We start from the raw sequence: 19,952 nt of genomic DNA on the forward strand, positions 1-19,952 counted from the left end.
CCAGATCCTCCTCCCCAGCCAATTTATGGGCCCACCCAAGCTGCTTTTTCATTGGAATGGCTGGTCTTGGCTCATGCTTCACAACTTCCTAAATCCTATCAAACAAGCAACAGCTGGCCTCAGTGAGCTCCAGACCCGGCACCAGCAGCAGCCAGCCTAGATTCACAGCTTGGCTTCACCTGGGAATCTCCAAGGCCAGCACAAGTAACAGCCACCTGAGATTGTTTTATAGTTCATGCAGGCTGTCCCGGGCAAAACAAAGGTGGGGGGAGACCATGGCATGTACCATCAGGGAAACCCCAAGGCCACGCACCCAGCAGACAGCTAAAGACCACATCAGAGCACCACCACCCTGCCCCTGCATAGGTGATCCTCCAGTAGGGTCAAAAGTTGATGGTCAGTGGTCACAGTAAGTCCTTGCAGCTGACCTAGACTGGGTAAATCCCTCCCATTGATCCGCCAACAGCAAGTAAGGCTCAACTACAAGAAGAGGGTACTCAGCCCACATGAAGGGCACACCTTGAGTACCCAGCTTGGGTGATATGGGAGGCTGTGCCACTGAACCCTACAAGACACCTACTACATTAAGCCACACTATCAAGACACAGAGTTAATACCCAATACACAGAAACAAACACAGGGAGGCTGCCAGATTGAGGAGGCAAAGAAAAATGGCCCAAATGAAAGAACAAAACAAAACTCCAGAAAAAGAACTAAACGAAACAGAGATAGTCCACCTCTCAGATGCAGAGTTCAGAACACCGGTGACCAGGATGCTCAGAGAAATGATTGAGTACAGCCACAAAATAAAGAAGTGAAGGTTATACACAGTGAAATAAAGAAAAATCTACAGGGAACCAACAGTGATGGGAAGGAGGCTGGGATTCAAATCAATGATTTGGAACAAAAAGAAGAAATAAACATTCACCTGGAACAGAAAGAAGAAACAAGAATTGATAAAAATGAGAGAATTAAGAACCTCTAGGACAACTTTAAACGTATCAACCACTGAATCATAGGAGTGCCAGAAGAAGAGGAAGAGCAAGAAATCAAAAGTTTATTTGAAAAAATAATGAAAGAAAACTTCCCTAATTTGGTGAAGGAAATAGACATACAAGTCCAGGAAACACAGAGTCCCAAACAAGCTAGACCCAAAGAGGATCACACCAAGACACGTCATAATTGAAATGTCACAGGTTAAAGATAAAGATAGAATCTTAAAAGCAGCAAGAGAAAAAAAGAGAGTTACCTACAAAGGAGTTCCCATAAGACTATCAGCTGAATTCTCAAAACTAACTTTGCAGGCAAGAAGGGACTGACAAGAAGTATTCAAAGTGATGAAAACCAAGATTACACTATCCAGCAAAGCTACCATGGAGAATGGAAGGGCAGATAAAGTGCTTCCCAGACAAGGTAAAACTAAAGGAATTCATCACCACCAAGCCATTATTATATGAAATGTTAAAGGGACTTATTTAGGAAAAAGATCAAAACTATGAACACTAAACTGACAACAAACTCACAACTATCAACAACTGAATCTAAAAAATAAAAACAAAATCCAACTAAGCAAACCAGAATAGGAACAGAATCATAAGTATAGGGATCATTTGGAGGGTTATCAGCTGGGGGGGCGGGGGGAGAAATGGGGAAATGGTGCAGGGATTAAGAAGCATAATTGGTTGGTACAAAATAGACAGGGAGAAGTTAAGAATAATACAGGAAAGGGTGAAGACAAAGAACTTATATGCACGTCCCATGGACATAAACTAAGGGTGGGATTGCTGGGGAAAGGAAAGTACTGAGCAGAGGGGTGCAAAGGGGGAAAAAATTGGAACTATTGTAACAACATAATCAATAAAATATACTTAAAAAAAAGAGAGAGGATGAAATCAAAGCATACCACTGAGGAAACCATTAATTCATATAAGCAGATAGCAAGGAAGGAAGAAAGGAAAGCGGGAACTACAAAACAGTCAAAAAAACAGTAAGTTGGCGGTAGTGAGTCCTTACCTATAAATAATTACTTGAAATCTAAACGAAATAAAATCTCCAATCAAAGACACAGTTAAGCTGCAAAGACTTAAAAAAAGAAAAAGAAAGAAAAGAAAAACAAGATTCAACTAAATATTGCTTGCAAAAGACTCACTACAACTGACTCAATGTGAAGAGATGGAAAACTACATTCCACGCAAATAATCACAGAAAGAAGGGGTACCTCTATTTAAAACAGGAAAACAAAACACTTTAGGCCAAAGACTGTAACAAGAGACGAAGAAGGTAATTAAATAATGACAAGGGAGTCAATTAATCAAGAGGGTACAACAATAAGTATATATGCACCTAACACAGAATATCTAAATATACTAAGCAAATACTAACAGATCAGAAGAAACACACAAACATTATAATTAGAGGAAGGGACGTCAATACCCCCCTTTCAGCAATTAGAAAACTAATAAGAAAACACTGGACTGCAACAATACTTAGAACAAAAGGATCTAACAGACATATACCAAACATTTCATCCAACAATAGCAGAACACACATTCCCTTCAAGTGCAGAGAGAACATTCTCCAGGATAGACCAAATGTTAGGTCACAAAACAAGTCTTAACAAATATAAGACTGAAATGATGCCTAATATCTTTTCCTACCATAATGCTATAAAAAACAGATCACTAACAGAAGGAAAGCTGGAAATTTCACAAATATGTTGATATTAACATACTTCTGAACAAGCAATGAGTCAAAAAAGTTGTCAAAAAATAAATCTTGAGTCATACAAAATAAAAACAACATACCAAAACTTATGAAATGCAGCAAAATTAGTTCTAAGAGAGAAACTTATAAATGCAACATTAAGGAAAAAATATCTCAAACAGATAACTTCACACCTCAGGGAACTAGAAAAAGAACAAACTAAGCCCAAAGTAAGCAGAAGAAAGGAAATGATAAAAAAATCATAACAAAATTAAAAACAGAACCCTGGCTGGCGTGGCTCAGTGGATTGAGCACTGGCCTGCGAAACAAAGGATCAATGGTTCGATTCCCAGTCCGGGCACATGCCTGGGTTGCAGGCCAGGTCACCAGTTGGGTGCAAGTGAGAGGCAACCACACATCGATGTTTCTATCCTTCTCTTTCTCCCTTCCTTTCCCTCTCTAAAAATAAATAAAGTTTAAAAAAAAAGAACTGCTCAAAAATCAACTTAAATTCTATCAATTCCATGAATACTTCTCTATCCATCTTACCAAAAATTAAATTCCTTCCACTGCGCTTCAGCTACATATATTTTGTAAAATTTCTCTTCTCATCCTGTTAGGTTTTCTGTATATTTCTTATGCTGGCATTGTGTTTGTTAAGTGTTGATGGCATCTTCTTATATAATCCATACAAAATACTTAACAGGTGTGTATTTAGGGTACTATCCTTATTTCCAAATAGGAAAGAAGGCACTAAGAGGCTAGGGAACTTAGCCACTGCCAAACATCTAATAAATGACAGGAACAGGACTTGAATTTGGGTCAGTCAGATTTCAGAGATCACTCCCTCAACTACCATTTTACTGCCTCATCTAACCTTGGATTCTAACCTTTTTAAGAGAAGCTATCCACCGAAAAGGCATTTCTACATCTACTACAGTGTTCTGCACAATGCTTTACACATGTTAAACATTCAATATATTTGTTATATACTGAAAAAAGTATTTTAACATAAAGAACAAAGAGAGACAAAATAATCCATTCAGTAAATGTAACATTAAAAACAGTTTTCAGGCACTGGCCAGGTAGTTCAGTTGGTTAGAGTGTAGTCTCAACTTTCCTCCCTCTCTAAAATCAATAAACATAAAATAAAAATTTTATTTTTATGGTTTTCAACTTTCAAACCTGGGCCTATCAGAATGGCTCCCTCAAACAATGTGGTTAAGTCACCAGAGAATGCACCATCAACATTCACCAGTGCATCCACAGAGTGGGCTTCAAGAAGCATGCTATTCAGGCACTCAAAGAGATCCAGAAATCTGCCATCAAGGAGATGAGAACTCCAGATGTGCCCACTGACACCAGGCTCGACAAAAGTATCTGGGCCAAAGGAATAAGAAATGTCCCACACTGGCCCTGACCAGGTGGCTCAGTAGGTTGGAGCATTGTCCCACACATCATAAGGTTGCAGGTTTGATTCCCAGTCAGGGCATGTACTAGGTTGCACATTCAATCCTCAATCAGGGCCTATACAGGAGGCAACCAATCAAAGTTTCAGTATGTCTCTCCCACATCAATGTTTTCTCTCTCTTTCTCTTTTCCCCCTCCCTCCCCAACCCTCTCTTTCTAAAAATTAATAAACATATCCTCAGGTGAGGATTAAAAATAAATAAATATAGTAAGAAGAAATGTCCCATATGTTATCCCTGTTTGGTTGTCCATAAAGCATGATGAAGATTCACCAAAACTCTGTAAGATCGTTACCTGTGTACCTGTCACCACTTTCAAAAATCTACATATAGTCAACGAGGATGAGAACTAACCACTGTTTAACAAAAGAAGTTATAAAACTGCAAAAAAAAATTTTCCAGTATAGCACAATCTACTACATGCCTGTGTGTCTGCTGCCCAGAAACAACGTCACCTTCCACATGGCCACAATATGCCAAGTTTCTTTTTGAGAAACACCTACTTTTTTAACTATGAAGTTTGGGTGGGATCAGCTTCAGGAATGGGTCATAATCAGTTTAAGCCAATCAAAACCCATATTCTGTGAACTCTTTCAAGAATAAGATCAATGATATATGAAGTGCCATTTGCTACAAAGTTTTGGAAAAAGAAGCTTCCTTGTTCTTATACAGTATGTTTCCCAAGACATTCTCTTTCCCTCTGTGTAGTATAATTCCAAACAGCATGGTATAAAGATGGTAGAACAGTCACTTCTGCTACCATGAAGAGGGCCAAACTGAAGTTAAAATCAAAGAAGCACAGCAGAGCAAGCTATAAAGAAGTGAAGTCTTGATACTGTTATGAATCCACAGATTAAGAGTAGTCCACCACTGAAATGCTTATAAGATTTTAAAAAATGCTTTTGTTTCTGCCATATGGACTGTTTTTTTCTTTCAGGTTCTTGTGACAGAGTACCAACTGGTTTGAAATTAATTCCCAATCTTATGTTTTTACCCCAAGGATGTTAATATCAAGAAACACCCAGAAATATAATTTAAAAAAAAAAATCCTTACAAAATGAGGTGTTAAAAAAAAAAAAACAATGAAGCAGCTTTTTATGAAGGGGTGGTAAGGAGGACATCACAAAAGCAAGAAAGAAATAACAGTATTTGAAGTATCTAAGAAAACTGAGAAAACATGGAAAACCACTACATTCAGCCTACCCTTGTCCTCTCTACCATTACATACCTACGGTGATCTTAATAGTTTTCCATATATTTAAACAAGTATTAATGCTACTATGTTGGGTACTGTGAAAGTTAGTTAATGTAACAAATTGTTGTGATCAAAGAACTTATAGCCATGTAAAATAAAGGCATCGAACAAGTAAATAAAAATAAATGCATAATTCTAAACTGTGGTACTATGAAGTTAAGAACCAGAACTACTTTAGACTGGATGTTCAAAAAAGGCCTCTCTGAAAAAATAACATTTAAGTCAAGACTTGAAGGCACAGGAAGATGATACATTCCAGGCATACATAAAAAGCTCAGTGGCCACAAAGAACATTAATAAAAATGCAAAACAAGCAAAGAAAGAGGTTAGCAGTAGCTCTATGTTGTGCATAGTGAGGTGTACTACTCCCCTCATTCCCAGCAACTATTCCAACCAGTTAAAGGTCCAGTTCAATCTTCCATCTTCCTTGAAATCTTGCCTAATCCTCTTTGGCCAGAACAAGCCTCTCCATAGTCCCTTTAAGAGTTTTTCATGAGTTTCCCAACTTCTAAAAGCAAGCATCTCTTTTAAAAAACAGACAGCATGGCCCTGACCAGTGCAGCTCTGTTGGTTGAGCGTCATCCCACAAGGCAAAAGGTCACCAGTTAAGATTCCTGGTCAGGGTACATGCCCAGGCAGCAGGTTCGGTACCGGAAGGACACATGCGAGAGGCAGCCAATCTATGTTTCTCTTGCACACCAATGTTTCTCTACCTCTTTCTCCCCCGCCCTTCCCCTCTCTAAAAATAAATAAAATCTTTTTTTTTAATAAAATAAATTTTAAAAAGACAGCATGGCCCTGGCCAGGTGGCTCAATTGAAGGAGCGTCATCCCATGCACCAAAAGGCTGTGGGTTTAATCTCCAGGCAGGGCACATACCCTAGGCTGCAGGTTTGATCCCTAGTAGGGGAGTGTACAGAAGGCAACTAATCAATGCCTCTCTCTTATGTCAATGTTTCTCTCCCTCTCTTTTCTCCTTCCCTTTCCCTCTTTCTAAAGTCAATAAGCATGTCCTCAGGTGAGGATAAAACAAATTTTTTTTTTAATTCATTCTAACCCTGACTGGTGTGGCTCAATGGGTTAGGCATCATTTCACAAACTGAGAAGTCACTGGTTCAATACCTAGTCAGGGCATATGCCTGGGTTGCAGGTCAGGTGCCGGTTGGGGGCATGAGAGGGGCAACTGATCAGTATTTCCTCTCCTTCACCACTTACCCTCTCTCTAAAAAATTAAACAAATTAAAAATTTTTTTAATTTTAAAAATAAAAAAATCATTCTATTTTTCATTGATTTTTGTGAGGTTCAATGAAGAACTGTGAAATTACATCAGCTTCAGGAGCAAAGTATCATCATGGTATTGTATATAATTCAACACAGTACTATTCCAACTGCTCAAGCACTGAACTACTACCTACTGTAACTTTGGCACAATGCTTGTAATACTGAGTGTTCCATGTTGTGTTGGCTTTTTTTTTTGAGCACCCATATATTCTGAATGGTTATCAAGCTTACACCCCAATTAATGAAACAGATCAAAATGAGCTTTTCGTTTTGAAAGAAGAAAAAAAGATTCCAAGGTCCCCCTCATTCCCTTGAAATAGAGCCAACTCCATTACAAAGAACAGTTTATAAATCAAGGCTCATTACTGAACATTTTGAAGAGTAAAGAATTAAGGACAAGACCCTGTGGCTTCCTACCGTACCAGTCAACTCCCTCCAGATTGACCAAAAAATACATCCCATCTTTTCCACAAGGATAAAGTCAAATTCTGTCAAGTGCTCTCATTTATTATTAATCAATCTGTAAGTTAGATTCTCTCTTAATACACGTTTTATCCTGTCAGTCTGGGGAGTCCTCTTAAAAGAGAAAATGGAAACAAAGTGTTACTAGAGTAAAACAACATTGTGCCAACCACCACATTCTATACTACTCTACTGTCCACTGTCCCTTACTATTTATTTTCTTACTTTGAACACAACTTAAAAAGTCCTATTGTCTTAAGCTTTTTCTTAAGTCTCAATTTATTCTGATCCAGTACTCTTACTACTGCTCATATACCTCTACATTCATTGTTGGTTACTAAGTCTTTCTCAATAATCAAATTATAGTTCATAAATCTGGCAGCAAAGTTACTCGGAATTAAAAAAGAAAAAATAAAAAAAAACCTCCCATTTTGTCTCATGGTGGTTTAGAATAAGTACATTGCTAAATCAGACCCATAAAACCTAGAAGTCGAAACAAACACTAAGATTATGAAACCTACACACTGATGCTATGATGATAGAAGACAAATTTTTTTTTTTTAAATTTTTATCCTGCCAGATTTCCTCCCAGATATGCTGAATGAGCTACTCAGCGATCTGATTTCAATATATTCAAGCTGATAATCAGACAATTACACAAAGACATGTCACAACCCAACTGCCTGTCAATTGTGGACTGGTTAAGTTACAGTATGACCAAGTAATGGAATACTACATTTAATTAAAAATTATAATTTAAGTACATATTAGCATGGAAAAGTGCCTACATCTTATTAATAAAAATAATATGGAGTAACCTATAATTAGTTTATTTACATAAAACAGTGTGTCTGAGGAAAGAAAATAGAATGACTTAAGAAATGTTTAGCCCTGGCTGCTGTGGCTCAGTGGATTGAGTGTCGCCTGTGAGCCAAGTGTCACTGGTTCGATTCCCAGTCAGGGCACATGACTAGGTTGCACATCAGGTCCCCAGTTGGGGGCGCGAATGAGAGGCACCCACACAGTGATGTTTCTCTCCCTCTCTTTCTCCTTTGCCCTCTCTCTAAAAATAAGTAAACAAACAAATTATTTTTTTTTAATGTTTACCAGCCCTGGCTGATGTGGCTCAGTGGACTGAGCGCCGACCAGCAAACCAAGGTCACCGGTTCAATTCCCAGTCAGTGCACATGCCTGGGTTGTAGGCCAGGTCCCCAGTTGGGGGCGTGCAAAAGGCAAGCACACATTGATGTTTCGCTCCCTGTCTTTCTCCCTCCCTTTCCCTCTCTCTAAAAATAAATAAATAAAATATTTTTTAAAAATAAAATAGCCCTGGCTGGTATGGCTCAGTTAGTTGGGCGTCGTCCCACAAACCGAAAGGTTGTGGGTTTGACTCCCAGTCAGGGCACATGCCTGGGTTGCAGGTTCAGTCCCCAGTCGGGGTGTGTACGAGAGGCAACCGATCAATGTTTCTCTCTCACATCAATGTTCCTCTCCCTCTCTTCCCTCTCTCTAAAATCAATAAAAGGAAAAAACTTTAATAAATAAATAAATAAGATGTTCACCATAACAATATCTTTGGTAAGCAGCATTCCAGGTTCTCCTAATTTTATTATTTCCCATACTATCTGATTTTTTTCTCAAAAAGAAGGTATCCTTTTTAAAAATGAGAAACAACAAAGCTACTTTCATTCTTTGGAAAAGCTTAACTAAACGCCCTGGTAGGGAGGTAAGTAATCAATGATAATGGGTCCTTAAGTTTTCTCCGGCCACCAAATACTACAGATGACACTTTGAAAAACCTAAACCAGATTATAAGGAAGCACTCACAGCTAAAGATTATACCGAATCTCCAATAGAGAAGAGCTCATCAGGGGCAGTATTTGATCCAAAACTCTTGGTTGCATTTTAACTCAAAATAGTATGCACAGGAGAGACACCTCAAAAGGAGCTCAGGCTTCAGTCCTGGAAAGCCACCAGGATATCATCTTCTGTCTTTATGAAACTTCAATGTCAACTGTTTCTACAAATTTGCCCCAATTCCCTTCTGCAAACAGCCTCCTTCTCATCAGCTTGCCAAAACACTCACTCAAGTTCAGCTGCTCCAGTTATCTGCATCTTTAGTTGAAATAATCTAAGCAGCAATGGCTTGGGAGTATGGTTTTCCAGGGGCTTATTATAAACAAGGTAAGTTCTCTAGTAGAGGTTATGGCCCACGTTTATGGCCAGAGCAGGAAGAAAAACCTTTCTTCTACCACAGTAATGGAAGTGGAAGAGGTTTATAAATACATCAATGCTCAATTAACTGAGTAATCTACATTTGGAGACTTTTTTAATTTCCATGGAACTTAAAGAGAAAAATAACATTAAAAGATGTTAATCCCATTAAAAGGCAAAGTCCAATCATTTTCCTGGCATATAAAGTCCTAAATAAAAGTAATTTAGCCAAATTCCATCCCACAGACCCAAATCTCACTTCCTATGTAGAAAGAGAACTAATTTTTGCCTTTTCGCTTTGCCTATTGAGAACATAGTTGGTTGGGGCAAATATTTATTATAAGTATATACCTACTGGTTTATGAATAAGGTAATAAAAAGCAGTATATTTGATATAATCTGCAGCTACAGCATACTTTATCCAGAAACTCTCATATCTAAATCACTACTGACTACAGGTCCTAGGCAATCACATTCTTCTACCACAACTTTTCATTAACTAAAATGTTTACTAAACATTTACTCTCCACAAGGCATTGTATCAGAACTGGGAAAAGAGGAAATAAAACATGGTGCCTGACTTTAAGGAATTCATCATTCAGCAAGGAAAGATCTTCATTAATTTTTTTTTTAAGATGGCCTTTTACATATGTATTCTAAACTAAAGAGTGTAAGTAATTTTAAGAGAGGTCTGAAAGATTTAAGAAGGCCTCACAAAAAAAATGAGATGAGTTTGGGCCACACTGTTCTATGATATATATGTCAGGCTAAGAAGTTAGGATTTTATTCTCCAGGCAATAAAGAGCTATGATGGTTTAAGCAAGTAACATGATAATCATATATTGTGTTTTATAGGCAACAATGGAGAAGCTGCAAAATATAAAACATTTTTTAAAAAACACAATAATTAAGCCCTGACCTGTGTAGTTCAGTTGGTTGGGCGTCATCCCACAAAGCAAAAGGTCACGTGCCTAGGTTGCAGGTTTGATCCCCAGTCATGGTACGTATGAGAAGTAACCAATCCATGTTTCTCTCCCTCACTTTCTCCCTCCCTTCTCCTCTCTTTGAAAATTAATAAATAAACTGATAATTAAAAATACCAAAATTAAAAAGCAAACAAAAAAGCAGGAAAATATATATATAGTGAATATGACCAAGAGTTGATATACTTAATAAGTGAGCAGCTCTTGTAAGTTAATACAAAACATTAAAACCTGATAAAGCAATGCATTAAAGAAGAAATGCAAATAGCCAATATAAATGTTTAAGCTTACTAATAAGTAGTTATTACATGTTTTGACAAAGTATTTTTTAAGGGTAACATTCTAAACAAGTGAGAGTGCCCAAACTGCATAGACACTGCTGAAATCAATAGAAATCAATAGTACAACCTTTCTGGAAAGCAACTGGATAATATAAACAAAATTTTGTTTATATTTTTGACACAGTAATCACTTATAGAAATCTATCTTTAAGAATATATTAAAAGACTTAGCCCTGGCTGGTGTGGCACAGTGGTTTGAGCATCGGCCTATGAACTGAAAGGTCACCGGTTCAATTACCCCTCAGGGCACGTGCCTGGAATGCAGGGCAGGTCCCCAGTTGGGGGCATGCAGGAGGCAACCTGTTGATGTTTCTCTCACATTGCTGTTTTTCTCCCTTCCTCTCCTCTCTCTATAAAAAATAAAATCTTTAAAAAAAAAATGTACATACACCATGGCTGGGTGATTGGAGTATCATCTCATACACCAAAAGGTTGCAGGCTCAATCCCTGGTCAGGACACGCATGGGAGGCAACAGAACAATGTCTCTCTCATATACATCTTTCTTTCTTTCTTTCTTCCTTCCTTCCTTTCTTTATTTGCTTCTCTTTCTCTTTCTCCCTCCCTCCCTCCCTCTGTCTAAAAATCAATCCTCAGGTGAGGGTTAAAATACCTATATTCACATACAGGATGATCATTTGCAGCATTATTTTCTTAAGATTGTATTTAGTTTTACAGAGGAAAGGGGAAAGATAAAGAAAGGGGGAGAAATATTGATGTGAGAAACAACAATCTGTTTCCTCTCATAAGCGCCCAAGGAACCCACAACCCAGGCATGTGCCCTAACCAGGAATCAACCGGCAACCTTTCATTTTGAAGGACAATGCCTAAACAACTGAGCCACACTGGTGAGGGCTGCAGCATTATTTATAATATGGGAGAACTGGAAATAAACATACAAAAACAGGGAAATATTACACAAAAAATATGCTTTTGAAAGTTAATAATGGAGATGATCAAATACAATGTCAGGAGAAACAAGCTAGATAGTGTATTTAGTGCCTGTGTACTTATCTAAAAAACAAAAAACCCTAGAAACGTTCTATTTTAAAGGGATCATTGCTGACAAACAATATTGAGATAGATTCTCATTCAGCTACATTCATCACCATAAATTTTTACTACAACTACCATGGAATACACCTGAATTTGTTAAAATACATAAAAATACAGTAATTTTTTATTTTTCCCAACAAGGTACTCATTCATAATAATGTCCTCCACTTAATTAGATCATCAAGTTTATATAGCACAGCGTAACTGTTAAATGTGTGGGCTTTTAGCCTGACCTAGGATTAAGTCTTGTTCAAAATCCTGGCTCCAATGAATAGTCCTGTGATTCTATGCAAGTTACATAAACTCTAAGCCTTGGTTCTCTTTATCTGAAAAGGGTGATAGAACTGATAAAGTACTCAACACAAACTGTTCAATAAAGTATTCTTCTTTAAAAATAAAATGCAAACAGAATTATTCCGCAATCACTGATAAGAGTATCTTGACTTCTAGCTTAGATATGGCTACTAACTAAGCAGGTGACAGATGATCTTCAGCAAACCACTTAAGACTTTCTGAGGTTTAATTTCTTCACCTTTAAAGCTGAGACACCAATACTCGCTCTTGCCTATTTCAAAGGATAGTTAGGAATGACAAATGAATTGTTTTAAACAAATGGTAAACTGTAATTCACCCAACACACACAGAGAACAAAATCCACAACATACAAATAATTTAAAAGATTGATGTACACTTATAAAGCTATTTTCATTCTGGCTTCATAACTTCAGACCTCCAACTTCTCGTCAACATCCAGAAATACCTTGAACTTAAATGAACTGGTTCATAATAACTATAAAAGCAGTAAGCATACAAAATAAACAGAACAAGCATAGGAATGTACACCTAAAATTATGTCCTAAACTAAACGCAATCCCACAAACTGAGGGTAGCAAAATTTACTCAATACATTCCAAGCTTTTAAAAATGTCTTCCTGAGCCCCGGCTGGGGTAGCTCAGTGGACTGAGCACGGGCCTGAGACCCAAACGGTCACCAGTTCGATTCCCAGTCAGGGCACATGCCTGGGTTGCAGGCCAGGTCCCCACTAGGGGGCGTGCGAGAGGTAACCACACACTGATGCTTCTTTCCCTCTCTTTCTCTCTCCCTTCTCACTCTAAAAATAAATAAAAATTTTTTAAAAAATTAAAATGACTTCCTTATTAAAAATAAAGCACTGAAAGGAAAATGGGAACTCAAATGTCAGTATTGTTGAGATTGTTTTTTTTCTAACACTAAAGTCAAATGCAACTTTGAAATGTAATTTAAAGTTTTAGGATATCGTCAAGACGACATTAAAAAAAGGGGTGAGGGAATCCTAAATATGGGGTCCTTAGCCTGGATCCACAGACAAGCTTCAATGTGCCCTTACCTCCAGGCAAAATTATGTCTGTATACGGGTATATGTTCCATTGTTAAAGAGTTTTACAGCTTCAGATTCTCAAGCAAGAATAGAGGTATAACTGGTAATACTAATACGCTCATCAAAAACTGATGACAAAATTTTTATTTTAACTACATCACATTCTACCATATTTTAAAATATACTATTCATCTGAAGTCCTTAGCTTATAAAACTCTGTGCATATCAGAGATAAAACTATACTATCCATATTATGTCTACCTTTTCACTTAAAACACAAAATTTTTAGATTACACATTTACTGGTGTGTCCAGGCAGACTTTAAGTTTGAGCAGAGATTGTAAATTTTAAAAGAAATCAGTTCTTGGTATTTTTTTTTAATAATTCTTTTTTCAACATTAACTTGAAACACAATACCCAATAATCTAGAAAATTTAATTTCTTCTCGGTTAAACTGTAATGGGGAGTTATTTTGACAGATGAATTCTGAGAACATTAATTTGGTACTTAAACTCTGAATTTATCAAAGATGAATTGATGCTCATTTTTGCACAATCTACTGGATTGCGGGGAGTAAAGTCTTAATAATTTTTGTGAGCCAGATTACAAGAAAGACATAATCTACTTTAATTCAACAAATTTTATCAAGTTCTAACTATCACACTCCTACCCAGTCATGGATATATGTTAATATAATGAGATACAGGAACTATACAAAGGAAAAAGGAAAAATTTTTAACAACTACAGGCGGTGGGGGGGCGACTTACAATACCTCAGTATAACCTACAAATAAAATTACTTAAATTTTTTTTTAAAGGAAGTATTATTGTGAGATTGTGTTTAGGAGGCAATTATTTAAACTGAGCCTTAAAAGAAATATTAAGAAATTAGTATTTTTAGAGATCACTGGCTCATACACAAATAAGAAATCCTTTTTTTGTTCGTTAAGATAGGTTTCTTAGAGGGTCTGCATGGCCAGATTTTGCGAACCTGGTTCAACTAACTGTTCAATTTACTTAAAGGTAATAAAAACTAAATTTTACTTAATTCTCCATACTATTTCTAGCTCTACATAAGTTCACTGCATTTCTGAGTGCTTCTAAACACGAGTTCTAGGGGGTTCCCAAATAATGTTCTACAGAATCTTTCATTATGTCTCTTTTCAAAAGATAATAAAGATTAACTTCAGTTTCTTTAGAGGCTATATTTAAAATTTTCCTGATTAAGTTTAAAAATAATTTTTAAAACACCAACAAAACTATTAAAAGCAGTTTTTCCTAATATATTACATAGCAAAACTATTTGTTTTCCAATTTCAGAATAACAAAGCCATAATTACAAAACTTTATCTGTAATACATAAGTTTACTGAAGTAAATACTTATAAGAACTTACGTTCATCAGCACATGAAACCACCTGCACCAAAAATAAATGTATCTCAAAATAAAAACAAATAACCTTAACACTCTAGGAAAACTTAGAATAACACAAATATTGAAAAGCATAGTTTGAATATGAACAAAAACCTTGCCTCCACCTGTCAAGAAATAAATAGTTGAAAGTAAACTGAATACCCTTCCACTTTTATTACTGTTTTTGGTGATTAAAGTGAAATGCAAATAAAGTTCAAACATAAATATACATTTTATAAATCAATTGTTTTAAAGAACCATATTAGAAAGAGGTAGTTTAAAAGTCTTTCAAAATATCACACACACAACAAAATTCCAAAACCCACGTAAGCTGTTGGTAAATGTGCATTTCCTTCAGTTTTTTGCATATTAACCTTTTATCTAATTCACCTAGTCCAACTAGGCCTTTGGGCCCAGAAGTAGTTAACTTGCAATCCATCTCGTTTCTTTAAGCTAGAATACTATCTTATAAAGGGCTGGGAATAAAAACTTTAAAACTGGCTAGAAAAAAAAATCAATGTGCATAATCTCTTTAATAACCAAAAGTATAAGGAATATAGGCCTTTTATTCCAGGAGGCAGGCCATGACTCTCCCGGGATGGTATCTGTGGTACAATACTCTCCTTAATATAACAGAATTTACCATTAAAACAACGAAAGGTACACTAAGAAACATCATTAATTAATTTTAAAAATAGGAATGACGGTCCCAATCGTCACTACCACAGTTCATTTTCAGGTATTTAAGGGATGGCAGAAGGGCTTAAGACCCCCACACACCCCCAAGGGAAGGGAAAAAACCACCCACCTCCTCCCGGAGAGTTTAATGGGGAAAAAAAAAAATAGCTGGTAAGAGGCCTCGGCAACACGCTGAAAATCAAAGAGGGTGGCCGAAGGGTCCGGACTGCGGAGGAAAGCCTAGATCTCGGATCCCACCTCCCTTCACCTTCCCAGCAGGAAAAGGAGGCGAAGGCTCATTAATGCCTTCGATAATTGACACCTGTAATGAGGAAACTTTCCGAGCGCTGAGACCACTCAGGCACGGCCTGACCGCGGTCCCGCCACGGCCCCCGCACGGGCGCCCAGGTAACCCGGCAAGGCTGGGCCTGAGGCGGCGCGACGCTCGCGCCACCGCTCACCTTCCCGGGGCGCTAGGCCAGCACGCCGCACGATCCGGCCGTCGCCTCCCGCAGGCCGCGACAGCCCAGGAAGGCCGGGGAGCAGCGCGGGGACCCCAAACCGTGCACCCCGACAGGCCGCCACCGCGGCTACTTACTTTCATTTAACACCTCCACCAGGTCTGCGCAGTTCTCGCACATCGTTCGGCCGCCGCCCCCCCCTCCCCCGCTTCGGATCGCACTGACTGATCCCGACCGGCGGGGGGGAGGGGAGAGAGGCGGAGGAGGGGGCCGGCCGGCCGGCGGGGCGGGGAGGCAACGAGGGCGGGCGGCGGCGGGCACGGGGCGGGGAGCAAGAGAATGGGGGAGGGGGCCGGCGGTCCCCGGAGCGGACAGGGGAGAGGAGGGGGGCGAGGGGAGGTGCGCAGGCCGGAGGGGCGCGGAGACGCCGGCGGCAGGGAAGGGGGGTAGGAAGGGGGAAGGGTAGAGGGAGGGAGGGGGCGGGTGGGGAGAGAAGCAGCAGAGTCACTTCACCGACCAGACGCCGCGGCCACCGCCGACGCCGCCGCCGCCATTTTAATAGAGCGTTCGGGCTGCGCTCGGCTCTTTCCGTCCGGGCGAAGGAGCCGAAGAGAAGCGCCTCGCGCTCTCATTCCTCCGCCTCCCGCCCTCTCTTCGCCTCCCGCCCTCCCACCTCTTGCGCCGCACACACGCCGCACACTCCACACCCCGCCGTGGTCCGCTCACTGCCCTCCCTTTCCTCTTCCGTCCGGCCTCCACCCTCGGCCCACCCCCTCTCTGCGCTCTCTCACCCCGCCCAGCCCGGATCTCTGTCTGCGGCCGGAAGGGAAACGCGAAGCCTGTGCTGTCGCGGGGGGAGTCCGGGTAAAGAGAGGAAGATGGCGGAGGCACCTAGCTGGTCACGATTGCGCGACGTCGCCCAGAGCGGCCCACTACGCGGGCTCCCAAAGCCCAGCTTGCGCTGGGTCTCTTGCGCCGTCCTGTCTCCCGCCCCTGAACTTCGACATTTTTCCTCCGGGCCCACGAAGGGGAACGGGTGCCGCTTTCTCCCTTATCTCCTTCTCCCGCGCTAGGATTTCGGGGGCGGGGAGGGCGGTGTTAACGGAGATCCCGACCGCCGCCGCACACGCACATGGTCCTTTCCCCGCCGGGCTTTATAAGAACGGAACGGCCCAGGGTCTGCTTAATCTGCATCAGTGTTCATCGCTACCCTCAATCCTACAGGGCTCATCGGTCCTCGAACAGTTAAGACAACTGATGTGACTAGAAATGGCGGAGTGAAGTGATCACACTGAAATCTCCTTACGCCAGAGGGCCCCTCACAAATTGCACATCTACAACTCTTCACCTACAACAGCATATTATGCTTCTCAGCGAAGAGGACTTTTAAAGGGGTATTAGGATGGGAAACGGGAGAAGGAAAAACAGGTGAAGTAAAGGGGGGCACTCAGCTGAAGTTTGCTGTTGCCTAGTAACGTTGGGGAAATTTTCCTCACACTTGGACTTACACCTTCCTCACTGATTTCTGTATCCAGTGTGGTTATTTAGAGATGTGACTGAAAAGTCCGAAAGGTAGAGTACATAATATTTTTAGAACTGTAACCAGAGCAGCTAGTGAGTAGTAATTCTTTCAAAAATTTTGTCAAAGTTTTGTCACACTGTCACCTCGCAAGGACCACCATCCTGGTATTTTCATTTCTGCCCCTTGAAATTGATGCTATGAAGTTTTTGCCCATCCTGTTTTAAGTGGCTCCATATGAGCAGGTGCTCCTTAGGAACTGTAGAGCTATTCTGACACCATCTTCCCTCCCCATCTTTCCCACAAAACTTGGGTTCCTGTGGACTTTGGGTCCTGTGGCAGGCATCATCCATCCAACATCCATTCCCACCCATGCCTCTTCCCATACAGCGTGGAAACTTACCAAACCCAAGTGGTTTTTGTTTGTGTTTCAGGTGGCAGCTGAGAGATCTGGATGTCAGGAATGAAAGCCCCCCCAAAACCGGAATTATCTTCCTTAGGGTAGGTCTCTTGTACTACAGGCTTCCCCCACTAGGTGAGTTTTCTAGGAACCCATCTCTATCTCTGTACCAAGCTGGCATTGTGAGAGGCTATGTTCGGCTTCACCTAATTTTTTTTTTTTTTTTTTGGAAGACTTTCAGTGTATTGGCCTATTTCATGATGGGTGGTTTACATGAACAACATTCAGCAGTAAAATTTTGTTTCCTGTTGGGGAAAAATGAGGTGGGAAAGGTGGTTATGCTACAGACAGTTTACAGAGAAACTGCTCTGAGTAAAACACAAGTTTACAAATGATTTTCTTGTTTAAACCAGGCAAAATGTCAATTGACGATCAGCCTTGTTTGATGAGTACTTTAACCAGCCAAACTAAAGAAGATGTGGTAAGAATTCGTCAAGCCATCTTGGAAGACCATCAGACCATAGATGAAATTGTATAGTTGACTGGACTGTTGTGGAGTTCCTATCAGCAAATTTTATTGGAAGATTTAGGCATGAAATGAGTTTTAGCAAAATTCATGCCTCACTTGCTCATGCCTGAACAGAGACAATCACTTGGCTACGTGCTGTGCTTTGAAGGAGCAGTTGGAGGCTGACCCTGATTTCTTTCCAAAGTCATAACCAGAGATGAGTCTTGTTGCTACTCTTACAACCTGAAATAGAATAGTAATCTCCAAGTAGCCAATGGATAACTGCCACTTCCCCACACAAGTGAAGTAAATCATGAAAACAATGATCATCTTATTTCTTTGATGTGAAAGGAACTGTGCACTCAGGATTTGTTCCTCCAGGTCAGTGAAATAGTCCACCAAAATTTTTAACTGGAAGTTTTGAGAAGATTGCACCACAATTTGGAGGAGAAACGCCCCAGTGGCAAACAGGTGACTGGTTCTACCATGACAACACACCTGCCCACACAGCACTGAGTGTTCAACAGTTTTTAACCAAAAACAACATGACCCCCATGCTCTACCTCCCTATTCTTGCCCTGAGTGACTTTTTTTGTTGTTGTTTCCCTAGATGAAAAAAAGTCCTCAAAGGGAAACGTTTTGCAATTGTGGAAGAGGTGAAACAAAAAATGGCAAAAGCACTAAAAGGCATCGAAATCAACAAGTTCAGAAACTGTTTTGAGCAGTGGAAAAAGCATCTTGAGGAACAAGTATAAAGGACCCATGGACATGGACAATAAATAGCGTGGGGATTGACTGTGGCAGGGGAGAGCAAAGGGGAAAAATTGGTACAACGGTAATTGAACCACAATAAAAAATAAATAAATTTATTTATTTATTTATTGGGGGGGTCAGACAACAGGTTTATTGAGAGAAAAAGGGGAAGTGGGAGCAAGGGAATGGAAACTCCTGGTCCGCCTCCTGGGCCCATAGGAATTGCCTCAAAAATAAATAAATTTAGAATCAAATTATGCAATGAAAAAAAAAGGAAAAACATCTTGATAGGTGTGCATCAGATGGAGAGTAGTTTGTAAGTGTCTAAAGTTTAAACGTGTAAGAATAAATACAATTTTTTAAAAATCCAGTTTTAAAAATAAATAAATCCCTTATATTTATTATTGATTTAAAACCAATCATGGTTTGGTTCTCTAGGGCTCGCCATGTGTTTGAGTTTTTGCCCATGAAATGTAAGCAGAAATCTGCAGAGTGGGTCTTTTGGAAAGAATTGCTCTTTCCTAATTAAAAAGGGACAAATTCAGCAGATGAACCCCTTAACCCTTACTTCTTTTTCCCTAAAACATGCTCTTAATACAGAAAGTAATACAGCATCCATTTCAATTTTATTTTTTAACAATGAAGCCACAAATGATAAATGCCAACCATAAAGTTAATTATAGAGAATAATAAAGTGTGAGTGGGTTACTGATACATTTTGAGCAGCTGTCAACACCCTATGTACATGTGAAAAACCATTTTCCTTAATCCAGTCTTAGATTTCCATTATTTGAAGCCACATTCCTAACTGATACAGGTATTCTTTTGATAATTACTTGTAAGTATCTGTCAACTATGCTTTTATGACCATAGAAGACCTGTAACAGTTCCTGAAAACAGGACTACATGTTCTGACCTTTAAAGAAAACTTTTTAACAAGTAGTTGCTTCCTAGTTTTTGTTTTTTTAATTGTGTGAAATAATGCTTGGTTTAAAGTGATTTGAGACCTGACTGGTGTGGCTTGATTGGGCATCCCACAAAGCAAAAGGTCCGTGGTACAATTCCTGGTCGAGGCACTTGCCTGGATTGCACGTTCCAAC

General features: G+C 39.6%; 1 protein-coding gene and 1 long non-coding RNA gene across 2 annotated transcripts in view; one reads left to right on the forward strand and one right to left on the reverse strand.

The window, feature by feature from the left end:
- Positions 1-15,938, reverse strand: part of USP34 (ubiquitin specific peptidase 34) — a 233,373-nt gene extending 217,435 nt beyond the window's left edge. The window contains exon 1 of the mRNA XM_090281354.1: positions 15,810-15,938. Coding sequence (XP_090137480.1) covers positions 15,810-15,852 — 43 coding nt within the window. The 5' untranslated portion in view covers positions 15,853-15,938. The remainder of the gene's footprint in view (positions 1-15,809) is intronic.
- A 559-nt stretch (positions 15,939-16,497) lies between these two features.
- Positions 16,498-18,574, forward strand: LOC150006027 (uncharacterized). Its single transcript, XR_016511720.1, has 3 exons — positions 16,498-17,066; positions 17,626-17,692; positions 18,005-18,574. It is a non-coding gene; the product is annotated as an uncharacterized LOC150006027 (long non-coding RNA).
- Positions 18,575-19,952: the final 1,378 nt, after the last annotated feature.

The sequence above is a fragment of the Furipterus horrens genome, unplaced genomic scaffold (genome assembly GCF_987537825.1).
Source record: "Furipterus horrens unplaced genomic scaffold, mFurHor1.1.pri manual_scaffold_6, whole genome shotgun sequence".
Taxonomy (NCBI): Eukaryota; Metazoa; Chordata; class Mammalia; order Chiroptera; family Furipteridae; genus Furipterus; species Furipterus horrens.